The 12,328-nt window shown below is 54.6% G+C and overlaps 1 protein-coding gene across 3 annotated transcripts in view; it reads left to right on the top strand.

Moving 5' to 3' along the window:
* Positions 1-12,328, top strand: part of ABCA3 (ATP binding cassette subfamily A member 3) — a 60,013-nt gene that overhangs the window by 46,457 nt on the left and 1,228 nt on the right. For all 3 annotated transcript variants that reach the window (XM_084764720.1, XM_084764718.1, XM_084764719.1), the window contains 10 exons: positions 3,106-3,310; positions 3,654-3,873; positions 4,075-4,233; positions 5,831-6,003; positions 7,889-8,017; positions 8,142-8,336; positions 10,958-11,145; positions 11,534-11,704; positions 11,913-12,103; positions 12,202-12,275. In XM_084764720.1, coding sequence (XP_084620846.1) covers positions 3,106-3,310; positions 3,654-3,873; positions 4,075-4,233; positions 5,831-6,003; positions 7,889-8,017; positions 8,142-8,336; positions 10,958-11,145; positions 11,534-11,704; positions 11,913-12,103; positions 12,202-12,275 — 1,705 coding nt within the window. The remainder of the gene's footprint in view (positions 1-3,105; positions 3,311-3,653; positions 3,874-4,074; positions 4,234-5,830; positions 6,004-7,888; positions 8,018-8,141; positions 8,337-10,957; positions 11,146-11,533; positions 11,705-11,912; positions 12,104-12,201; positions 12,276-12,328) is intronic.

The raw sequence follows: 12,328 nt of genomic DNA, 5'->3' as shown, positions 1-12,328 counted from the left end.
CTGACCACTCAGCCCCTCAGCCTCTCACACTGACCACTCAGCCCCTCACACTGACCACTCAGCCCCTCAGCCTCTCACACTGACCACTCAGCCCCTCACACTGACCACTCAGCCCCTCAGCCTCTCACACTGACCACTCAGCCCCTCAGCCTCTCACACTGACCACTCAGCCCCTCACACTGACCACTCAGCCCCTCAGCCCCTCACACTGACCACTCAGCCCCTCAGCCTCTCACACTGACCACTCAGCCCCTCAGCCTCTCACACTGGCCACTCAGCCCCTCGGCCTCTCACACTGGCCACTCAGCCCCTCGGCCTCTCACACTGACCACTCAGCCCCTCACACTGACCACTCAGCCCCTCAGCCCCTCACACTGACCACTCAGCCCCTCGGCCTCTCACACTGATCACTCAGCCCCTCGGCCTCTCATACTGGCCACTCAGCCCCTCGGCCTCTCACACTGGCCACTCAGCCCCTCGGCCTCTCACACTGACCACTCAGCCCCTCACACTGACCACTCAGCCCCTCAGCCCCTCACACTGACCACTCAGCCCCTCGGCCTCTCACACTGATCACTCAGCCCCTCGGCCTCTCATACTGGCCACTCAGCCCCTCAGCCTCTCACACTGACCACTCAGCCCCTCAGCCTCTCACACTGACCACTCAGCCCCTCAGCCTCTCACACTGACCACTCAGCCCCTCACACTGACCACTCAGCCCCTCAGCCTCTCACACTGACCACTCAGCCCCTCAGCCTCTCACACTGACCACTCAGCCCCTCACACTGACCACTCAGCCCCTCAGCCCCTCACACTGACCACTCAGCCCCTCAGCCCCTCACACTGACCACTCAGCCCCTCAGCCTCTCACACTGACCACTCAGCCCCTCAGCCTCTCACACTGACCACTCAGCCCCTCAGCCTCTCACACTGACCACTCAGCCCCTCAGCCTCTCACACTGACCACTCAGCCCCTCAGCCTCTCACACTGACCACTCAGCCCCTCAGCCTCTCACACTGACCACTCAGCCCCTCACACTGACCACTCAGCCCCTCAGCCTCTCACACTGACCACTCAGCCCCTCAGCCTCTCACACTGACCACTCAGCCCCTCACACTGACCACTCAGCCCCTCAGCCTCTCACACTGACCACTCAGCCCCTCAGCCCCTCACACTGACCACTCAGCCCCTCAGCCTCTCACACTGACCACTCAGCCCCTCACACTGACCACTCAGCCCCTCAGCCTCTCACACTGACCACTCAGCCCCTCAGCCCCTCACACTGACCACTCAGCCCCTCAGCCTCTCACACTGACCACTCAGCCCCTCACACTGACCACTCAGCCCCTCAGCCTCTCACACTGACCACTCAGCCCCTCAGCCTCTCACACTGACCACTCAGCCCCTCACACTGACCACTCAGCCCCTCAGCCCCTCACACTGACCACTCAGCCCCTCAGCCTCTCACACTGACCACTCAGCCCCTCAGCCCCTCACACTGACCACTCAGCCCCTCAGCCTCTCACACTGACCACTCAGCCCCTCAGCCTCTCACACTGGCCACTCAGCCCCTCGGCCTCTCACACTGGCCACTCAGCCCCTCGGCCTCTCACACTGACCACTCAGCCCCTCACACTGACCACTCAGCCCCTCAGCCCCTCACACTGACCACTCAGCCCCTCGGCCTCTCACACTGATCACTCAGCCCCTCGGCCTCTCATACTGGCCACTCAGCCCCTCGGCCTCTCACACTGATCACTCAGCCCCTCGGCCTCTCATACTGGCCACTCAGCCCCTTGGCCTCTCACACTGACCACTCAGCCCCTCGGCCTCTCACACTGATCACTCAGCCCCTCGGCCTCTCACACTGGCCACTCAGCCCCTCAGCCCCTCACGCTGACCACTCAGCCCCTCGGCCTCTCACACTGGCCACTCAGCCCCTCAGCCCCTCACACTGGCCACTCAGCCCCTCACACTGGCCACTCAGCCCCTCGGCCCCTCACGCTGACCACTCAGCCTCTCACACTGACCATTCCTAACACCTGTCCCAGGGCCTGGTGGGCATCTTCACCTTCTCTTCTGAGCAGGGTCCTCAGCAGTAGGGCAGGTCTGTGCTTGGAGCTTTGAGAAGGACAATCACATCTGGTAGGCTTCAGGCTGGAAGGCCCAGTGAGCAGGCTAAGGGGCACAGACACCTCGAGGACAGTCATCCAGGCAGACCTAACAAATACCAGTCATTCGTGAAAATGTCACGCGCAGCATATGGCATACAGTCAGGTGCTTGTTTGTGTAGCCAGATGTGGCCCCTTCACCTCAGGGTCCTCAAAACAGCTGTGTACCCTCTAGCAGTCACTCTCATCCTCCCGAAGCTCAGGCCTCGAAACTGTTTGTCTGTTCTGTCTTTGTAGGGCTTCCTGTTGTGGTTGGTTCATAGAAACAAAATTGTAGGGCACGTGACCTTTCAGCACGGCATTTCCAGGCCCTGTTCCGCCTTTGCTTCTCCCTCCTTCCCTTTCTTTTCCTTGTCAAATACCTTTTGGTTTTTTGGTTTGGTTTGGTTTGGTTGTTTATCAGTTTGGCTTTTGAGATAGGGTCTTACTATGTACTTTTGGCTGTCCTGAAGCTCACTCCGTAGACCGGGCTGGCCTAGAACTCAGAGGTCCACTCCTCCTCCTCTCCCATACTGGGATCAAAAGTGTGTGCCACCACACCCAGCTTGATACTACCCTTTATGCCAGTAGCGTTTATTAGGATGATCTGAAGACTGTTAAGCCCTGGAGTAAATAAAGCCTCCAGTGCCTGTCTCCAGAAGGTGTTGCTGTCAACCAGCCGTGGAGCACAGGATGCCGTGGAAGGGGCTTTATCTACCGCAGAGGTCCAGGGACAGAACAGTGACTAGAGGTGATCAGAGCAGGGCAGAAGTTCCCAGAGGACACCATGACAGAGGTGCACAGGGACAGAAGCAGCCTAGGGGAGGACACCAGGAGGAGCCGTCCCCACTTACCCCCTTGAGTGGTTTGGCCACTGGCCATGGATGTGGATGGTCGTGACCAAGGGCTCAATCTTTCCCACTACCCAGACGCACTGTGCTCTGCCCTCCCCAGGGGCCGGAAGGGATTTGACATTGCCCTCAATTTGCTCATCGCCATGGCGTTTCTGGCCAGCACCTTCTCCATCCTGGCTGTCAGAGAGAGGGCCGTCCAGGCCAAGCACATTCAGTTCGTGAGCGGTGTCCATGTGGCTACCTTCTGGCTTTCCGCTCTGCTGTGGGACATCATCTCCTTCCTCGTCCCCAGTCTACTACTTCTGGTGAGTGCTGGACCCCTCTCCTCCTCTGCAGAGCCAGGGAGCACCTGGGATCCCCTTGCAAAACCGCAACCAGCAGGGCAGACCACGTAGCAGGCGATTTGGTCCTGATGCAGAAGCACAGTTGGAAAGGCCAGGTGGTTTCTTCCCTGCCCTTTGAAAGGCAGGCACTGGGCTAGCTGACCTGGTTCTAGCTCCAATAGCCAGACAACTACTCAGAGAGGCCCCAGAGTGGCAGCCATTAGGTCTGGCATGGCCAGTCAGAGCCTAAGGACCCCTGAATGCCCCTGACACCCCCTTCCTCTGACGGCCTATGCACTGACCTGTCTCATCTCTGCCGCCGCAGGTGGTGTTCCAAGCCTTCGATGTGCAGGCCTTCACGACAGATGGCCACATGGCTGACTTGCTACTGCTCCTCATGCTGTACAGCTGGGCCATCATCCCCCTCATGTACCTCATGAGCTTCTTCTTCTTGGCTGCGTCCACGGCTTACACCAGGCTGACCATATTCAACATCCTGTCGGGCATCGCCACCTTCATCATGGTCACCATCATGCGCATCCCAGGTGGGTCACTGACCACTACCCTAAACCACTAGCCACCCACGTAACCATGTTGTCCCGGGAAGCCCCTGTTCAGCCAGTCACAGTGGTGGGAGGGTGTCCGCAGCATTCTCCCAGGGGCTGGACCTGACCTTCCCTGCCTGGATCTGTATCCAGCGTATTTTGTCTGCCAGCACTAACTGGTCTGTCTATACCTCATCACAGCTGTGAAGTTAGAAGAACTCTCCAGGACCTTGGACCACGTGTTCTTGGTGCTGCCGAACCACTGCCTGGGCAGGGCGGTCAGCAGCTTCTGTGAGAACTACGAGGCTCGGCGGTACTGTACTTCCTCGGGGATTGCCGCCAGCTACTGCAAGAAGTACAGTGAGTGCCCAGCCGGGGCCTGCCTCGGCTCTCAGGCTCTACAGCCTGGACTGCCCCCTTTCCCCGCCAAGGGCCTCTCAGTAATGCCTTCTCTGTTGTGTGTAACACAGTACCAGAGGCTGATTAAGTCGTAGAACAACGCGCACAAAGGCCAGCTACAGGCCTCGGGCCTCCTATCATAGAATCCCAAAGTGACTTGAGATGAGTGGAATCTTACGTCCTCTGGCCTCACGTAAAGTCAGGGCTCAGTGAGGAGCCTGTGCCTTGCAGAGTGTATTCAGTGCCAGCAGCCTTTCAGGGGCCCCACCTTTGAATACCACAGCTGGATTACATTTCTACCTTAAAAAAAAAAACAAAACAGCCGGCACACCTTTAATCCCAGCACTCGGGAGCCAGGGGCAGGTGGATCGCTGTGAGTTTGAGGCCAGCCTGGTCTACAAAGCGAGTCTAGGACAGCCAAGGCTACACAGAGAGACCCTGTACCACTTTCATGCTTGGTGCCCAGAGGCCAGAAAAGAAGATCAGAGCCCCTGAAACTGGAGTTACAGTTGGTTGTGAGCCACTATGTGGGTCCTGAGAGTTGAACCCGGAATTGAATCTTCCTCTAAAAGAGAAACCAGTGCTCTTAACTGCTGTGCCTTCTCTCCTGCCCCAGATGCCCACCTTCCTAATACCTTACCACAGGGATTGCATTTCAGCTCCATAACGGGGCTCCATGTTCTGAGTCATCAGACCCTTGTCCACGTGACCTAAAAGTCCCACATCTGCCCCTTACTCCTGCTTAGCGTAGATGTTCTGGGCCTGCATCTGGGCATCTGACTTTCCCAGCTGTCCTGCTGCCCTACAGCTTCTAGAATAGACTACTCTGCTTAGGTCATTAACTGGTGGCCTCTTCAAATGTCTCTTTCCCCCTTCCCTCCCTCCCTCTCTCTGTTTCTCTTTTGGTTTTTCAAGACAGGGCTTCTGTGTAGCCCTGGCTGTCCTGGGCTCGCTTTGTAGACCAGGCTGGCCTCGAACTCACAGCGATCACCTGCCTCTGCCTCCTGAGTGCTGGGATTACAGCTGTGCACCACCACGCCCAGTGTGTCTCATTTCTTCACAAAGTCACATTCATGGATTAAGGGTTAGACGTAGTTGGTGGTGGGGGCTTCTTATACCTGGAGTGATCGCCTTTACACTCCAGCTGTCACGTCTGCAGAGGCCGCATGCCCTCAGGCAGAAGTGCAGTCTCTTCACTACGTTGCTGAACTTCTCTAAACTTAAATGCCTGGAAGCGGGGACATGATTTGGGCACCTTCACCTCTTTCCACATTCTCACCTCAAGGCAGTGTGACTAGCAAAGTTACAATTTGTGATCAGTACCTTGCCACAGGTGTGCAAGGGTCACCTTACATGGCGAGATTCTTCCAGAGCTAGAAAGTACCTAGACTCTCCTTTGACATTGACAAGCACAAGGCATGCCTTAAAGAATTGGAGCATAGGCCCCTGGTGGAGGGTGTAGGCATCTGTGTGACCTAGGTAGCTAAAGGCAGCACTGAGGTCTGGGAAGGGAGAGGGCACTCAGCCAGTGCCCAGCCTTGCTCCTTGCCCCACACAGACATCCAGTACCAGGAGAACTTCTATGCCTGGAGCAGCCCAGGCGTTGGCAAGTTCGTGACCTCCATGGCTGCCTCAGGGTGCATCTACCTCACCCTGCTCTTCCTCATCGAGACCAACCTGCTGTGGAGACTTAGGACCTTCATCTGTGCCTTCCGGAGGAGATGGACTCTGGTGAGTGGCTCCTGGAAACTCAGGACCGCTGGAGGGGGCTCCCCACATCCGACATGGTGTCCCCACAAGCCCAGCCTCGAAGCTCGTGTACCTTCCTCATCCTTCCCATTCGTCACACTGCGCCGTGGCCAACACATAGTGCTGGGTCTAGGTCCACGTACACTGTCACAGCTCAGGCCTGAGCCCCCGATGCTGTGGCAGCCCTGCAGAGGCAGTACCTGAGCCACTTGAAGTGCCCAGCTGGACAGGTATCTGCTCTACTTGTTGTCACGATAGCCACATATATTAATTTTTAGTTAATTAATGAGCTCGGAGGTCATTAATTGATCTATCCTGCCACGTGGCTCCCAGGGATGGGGCTTGGTTGTGAGGCTTGGCAGCAGGTGTCTTTACCCACCGAGCCACCTCACTACCCCGCACGTTCACCTTTTTCAGGTACACTCTATGGTGCCCTGTCCTCCCTCACACAAACCAACAAGAACAAAGTCTGTTGGGATCACTGTGGGTATCCAGATTTTCCTGATTTGAACTGCATTCTCAGAAACATTACTTCTCCCCAGTGAGTTCCCCGCCACATGTCACAGTCGTCCCCAACAGATGCCAGAGGCACAGACCTATAGTCTCAGCTATTCAGGAAGACAAAGCAGGAGGATTGTTTGAGCTCAGCAGTTTGGAGCTAAGCTGGACAAGATAGGGACACACATCACTTTAAAGACAATGAAGTACTGAGCTGCTTCAGATGGTAAAGGTGCTCGCCACACAAGTCTGCCAACTTGAATGTGATCCTTGGGACTCATGCTGGAAGAGAGAACCGAGGACTTTGAGCTGGGGAAAAAACGGCTTAGCATTTAACAATGCATCCTGACCTTGCAACAAACCCCAGTTCAATTCCTGGCACCTAAGTTAGATGTCTAACAGCTAATTACACATAATGCTAGCTGCAGGGCCATCTGACACCTCACACCTCTGTGGGCTCTTCACACACACAGTAAAAACGTTAACTTAAAAAAAAAAAAAACAGAGCCGGGCGTGGTGGCGCACGCTTTCGCTGTGAGTTTGAGGCCAGCCTGGTCTACAAAGCGAGTCTAGGACAGTGAAGGCTACACAGAGTAACCCTGTCTCGAAAACAACAACAACAACAAAAAGACAGGCAGAGGTGGCCTTTAATCCCAGCAATCCAGAGACAGAGGCAGGTGGATCTTTTGAGTTCAAGGCCAGCCTGGTCTACAGAGTTAGAGCTACCCAGAGAAAGTCTGTCTCAAAGAACCAAAAAGTAAATAAATAAAAAGCAAGAGAAAAGAGGGCTGGGGAGATGGCTTGGTGTTTCTGAGCACTTGCTCCTCTTCAAGATGACGCAGCTTCAATTGCCTGCACCTGTACGGTGGCTCACAACTGTCTGTGCCTCCCTTTCCAAGGGATCTGCCAGCTGTTTTGGCTTTCGCAGACACTGTACTCATGTGGTGCACGAATATACACGTGCAAGCAAAACAAAACCCACACTTATAAAATACATTTTTAAAAACTATTTTCCAAAGCCTGTAACTCAAATTTCATGGGATTTGGTGCCCTCTTCTGGTCTCCACAGATTCTAAGCATGTTCATGGTGCACAGACGTACACGTAAGCCAAAGAACAGACACATAAAAAAAGAGTAAACATTATTTTTTAAAACCCTTCTTCCCATCTCTCAGTGATTATGATTTTCTTCTTACGTTTCACCTGGTTCCTGTGCTACCGTCTCTTTCCCTAGATACTGAGCTCGCCCCTACGGCCACCTGCCTCTTGTGAGGGACAGGAAGGCTGAGAAGTCCCATGCGACGTTGGCTCCTGCCCCTCCTTCCATGGGGCCGGAACTCATACGTGTAATCTTTACCTTAACTACTCAGGCAGAACTGCAGAACCGGACGTCAGTGCTTCCTGAGGACCAGGATGTTGCCGATGAGAGGAGCCGAGTCCTGGTCCCCAGCTTGGACTCCATGCTTGACACCCCACTGATCATCAGTGAGCTTTCCAAGGTAACACCAGCTCCACCCTCCACTGCCACCGCTGGCCCTGGAGCCCCAGAAGCTCCTAGAGGCCAGAGTTCCTGGATTGTCCTCAGGCCTCCTTACCTGGGGCTTTCTGGCCGGCGTCTTACAGGTATATGACCAGCGAGCACCCCTCCTTGCCGTGGACAGGATCTCCCTTACAGTCCAGAAAGGGGAGTGCTTCGGCCTGTTGGGTTTCAACGGAGCTGGAAAAACCACAACGTTCAAAATGCTGACTGGGGAGGAGACCATCACCTCAGGGGATGCCTTTGTTGGCGGTTATAGCATCAGTTCTGAGATCGGGAAGGTGAGTGCCACAGAGGTGCCCTACTGGTCTGGAGCAGGCGAGACTAGGGCTACCCTGAAGGCCAGACAGACTTGTCTCTGGCTCACAGGAGACATAGCAACAGTTGTGGACATCAGGACAAGGCAGTGACAGGACCAGGCTTAAGCAGGTGGTAGAAAAAAAAAAAAAGAAATGCTGGCCAAAGAAACAAAACTCAGCAGTCTTTATCCATCTAGCACCATTCTGTGTCTTGGACACATAAATATGGATTTGAAGACCTAGAAAGATAAAAGGAGGAAAGGAAGGCCCAGAGCCCATCCACAGCCTCTCACGCGTTGGGCCGAAACCACAGGAAGGGTGGACCAAGTACAGCCCCCGTGTCCCTGGGGAAAGTATAGGAGGCCCCTGTGTGCCAAGCAGAGCTGACGGAGGACAGAGAATGAATATAAGCCTGGCACTGGACTCCTCTCCAGAGCTGGTGGCGGGGAGTGCTGGACTGTGACATCCCAGATGACAGGATGTCAGGAAGTCCTCTGGAGGAAGGGCTCCTGCTGGGCTCATGGGATCTGAGTGCTGGGTTCCGCTGTGTGAGCAAAGCAAGCAGCTGGGCAGACAGTTTGACCAGAATTTTCAGACAAAGCACTCAAGTAATGAACAAGCTCAGACTTCTAGATTTACTTATGTGTATGAGTGTTTTTGCCTGTCTGTATGTATATTCTGTGCATGCCTAGCCCCATGAGGTCAGAAGACGGTGTTGGATCCCCTGGTGTTACAAATGACTGTGAACCACCATGTGGGTGCTGGGAACCAAACCCAGTCTCTAAAGCCAACAAATGCTCTCAACCACTGAGCTATCTTTCCAGCCCCAAACTCAGGCTTAGGACTTTTCAGTTATCTGGGCAAGATTATAAAAATAACTTGTCGGGCGTTGTAGCGCATGCCTTTAATACCAGCACTTTAATATATTTAAAGATTAAAAATGGCTCAACATGGTGGCGCACACCTTTAATCTTAGCACTCAGGAGGCAGAGGCAGGTCAGTTCCAGGCCAGCCAGAGCTACATAGGACACCATCTCAAAAAGCCAAAAAAAAAAAAAAAAAGATTAGAAATGCGTGTACCAGGCCAGGCGTGGTGGTGCAAACTTTTTTGTTTGTTTGTTTTTAGAGACAAGGTTTCTCTGTGTAGCCTTGCCTGTCCTGGACTAACTTTGTAGACCAGGCTGGCCTTGAACTCACAGTGATCTGCCTGCCTCTGCCTCCCAAGTGCTGGGATTAAAGGCATGCGTCACCACCGCCCAGCTGGTGGCGCAAACTTTTAATCCCAGGTCTCGGGAGGCAGAGTTCAAGGCCAGCCTGCTCTACAAAGAGAGTCCAGACCAACCAAGACTACACAGAGAAATCCTGTATTGGGGGGAAAGAAAGAAAGAAAGAAAGAAAGAAAGAAAGAAAGAAAGAAAGAAAGAAAGAAAGAGAAATGTGTGTACTGGTGATCTTGCAATGATCCACATCTGGTCTGAAAAAGAAGGGAAGGGTGAGAGGTGGTGCTGAACATTTAACCTGGGGTCCAGAAGGAAGGAGGCAGTGTCGGGGAGCTAAGCCAAAGGCTAAGAATTGTTCCATTCAATTCAAAGCAGACGCCAGATCTCCAGGGAGGAGACTCTCTGAAGGCTTTAGAACCTAGGCACACATGCCGCAGCCAGCAGATGGTGGAGGGCAAATGGCACCCAGTTCCTACCAGAGCCAGGAAAGTCTGCTCTGGTGCATCCAGGCTTGCATCTGGGCACTTGAAGAGTATGGCTGATGAGTGCCTCGTATTAGGAGAGGAAAGACCCCCGCACATTAAGTGTTTGTTACCTGCCTGATGAATGAGGGAGTGTGCGATCACATGGAAGCTATAAAGTTTTATGTGGTGTCCACTTGTGTAATAATAAAACCATTTTCTCCTTCCCCCCATCTCTCTCCCTCTCCCTCTCTCTCCCTTTCTCCCTCCCTCTCCCTACCCACCCCCCCTTTAGTTTTTGTGAGACAGGGTTTCTCTATGTAACATCCCTAGCTGTCCTGGAATTTGCTTTGTAGACCAGGCAGGCCTGGAACTCAGATAGATCCTTGCCTGCCTCTGCCTCCTGAGTGCTGGGATTAAAGGCCTGTGCCACCACACCTAATGAAACCATTCTGTTTTGGGTTCTGTTTTTTGTTTTGTTTTGTTTTGTTTTTAAAGATTTATTTTATGTATGTGAGTATTCTATCTGCATGCACACCTGCAGGCCAGAAGAGGGCATCAGATCCCAGTATAGATGGTTGTGAGCCACCATGTGGTTGCTGGGAGTTGAACTTGGGACCTCTTGGAAGAGCAGATAGTGCTCTTAACCGCTGAGCCATCTCTCCAGCCCCATCTAGTCCCTTTAGGAGCCTCCCTAAGACAGCCAGCCCTCCCTATTCCCTCCTTGGGTGCTTCTCAGAGAGTCTCAGCTGTGGTCACCCATCAGGGCCTAATGACTCTTTAGACAACCCTGGAAAGACACTTTGGGACATAGACTGGGGACAGGCATAGAGGCAGACACAGTGGCCAGAGAGTCACTGTGGTCCTCTGAGAGGAGATGACCTTTCTAACCCATTCCCTCCCGTACCATATTCTAACCTAGGTACGGCAGCGGATGGGCTACTGCCCTCAGTTTGATGCACTGCTGGATCACATGACTGGCAGGGAGATGCTGGTCATGTATGCACGGCTCCGAGGCATCCCAGAGCGCCTCATCAATGCCTGCGTGGAAAATACTCTGCGTGGTCTGCTCCTGGAACCACACGCCAACAAGCTAGTCAAGACTTACAGGTGCGACCTGTGCTCACCCTCTGTTCCTGTGAGACCAGCCCTGGGCATTCTCAAAATAGTTTTGGGTCTCCTTATCATTGGGCTCAAGGTCAGTGGCTCCAGAATCAGACGGGGCTTGATAGCAGGACTCAGACATTACCATATGAGGGGACTTTCCTGCTGAGGCAAGCTGACTGGCCATGTCAAGGACCCCTGGGCACAGCTCCCTCCACGGCCTCCAGCCCTATGCAATGGGCTTTCCAGTATTACTCACCTCCTTCTTCTCAACCTGGGGTGCTCTAGAGTCACTGGGTGTAGCCTTGGCTGGGAACTGGGGTACTCATGCTAATTACCACTCTTGTCTCCCACCTGTCACTTATTCCCTCCCCCCTCCCCCACCTTGCCCCAGTGGTGGGAACAAGCGCAAGCTGAGCACGGGCATCGCCCTCATTGGAGAGCCCGCAGTCATCTTCCTGGATGAACCGTCCACTGGCATGGACCCTGTGGCCCGACGCCTGCTGTGGGACACTGTAGCCCGGGCCCGTGAGTCTGGCAAGGCCATTGTCATCACCTCCCACAGGTAGAGCTTGGGCAGCTGTGGGCCGGTGGAGCAGCCAGAATGGGTGGCTGGGGTGGGACCCGGTGAGCAGAAGGTATGGCGGCACCCAATACGGAGTCCGCCAGGACAATCCCAGGAGGCTGTGCGCGTGGCTCCACTCAGCAGGGCAGTCTGGAGCGTCCGCACAAGCCTCCTCCGGCACTGTCTGAGGCGTTCTCCTTTTCCCCAGCATGGAGGAGTGTGAAGCCTTATGTACCCGGCTGGCCATCATGGTACAGGGCCAGTTCAAGTGCCTGGGCAGCCCGCAACACCTCAAGAGCAAGTTTGGCAGCGGCTACTCCCTGCAGGCCAAGGTCCGGAGTGAAGGGAAGCAAGAAGTCCTGGAGGAGTTCAAGGCGTTTGTGGACCTGACCTTCCCAGGTGTGTATGGCGCTGGCTGGGCCCTGTTCACTGCCGCCCAGACCCCGGGGCTTCCTCCCCTGCCTGACCCACGCGAGATTGTGGTCTCTTCTGTGCAGGCAGCATCCTAGAGGACGAGCACCAGGACATGGTCCATTACCATCTCCCTGGCTGTGACCTCAGCTGGGCCAAGGTGAGCAGGCCCCAGAGTCCCACAGGGTGCTGATAGAGACTATGGAGGACCGT

This window comes from Acomys minous, assembly GCF_964271855.1.
Source record: "Acomys minous genome assembly, chromosome: 16".
NCBI classification, from domain to species: domain Eukaryota; kingdom Metazoa; phylum Chordata; class Mammalia; order Rodentia; family Muridae; genus Acomys; species Acomys minous.
Note: the sequence above shows the minus strand (reverse complement) of the source record. Positions and strands in the feature narration are given on the sequence as shown.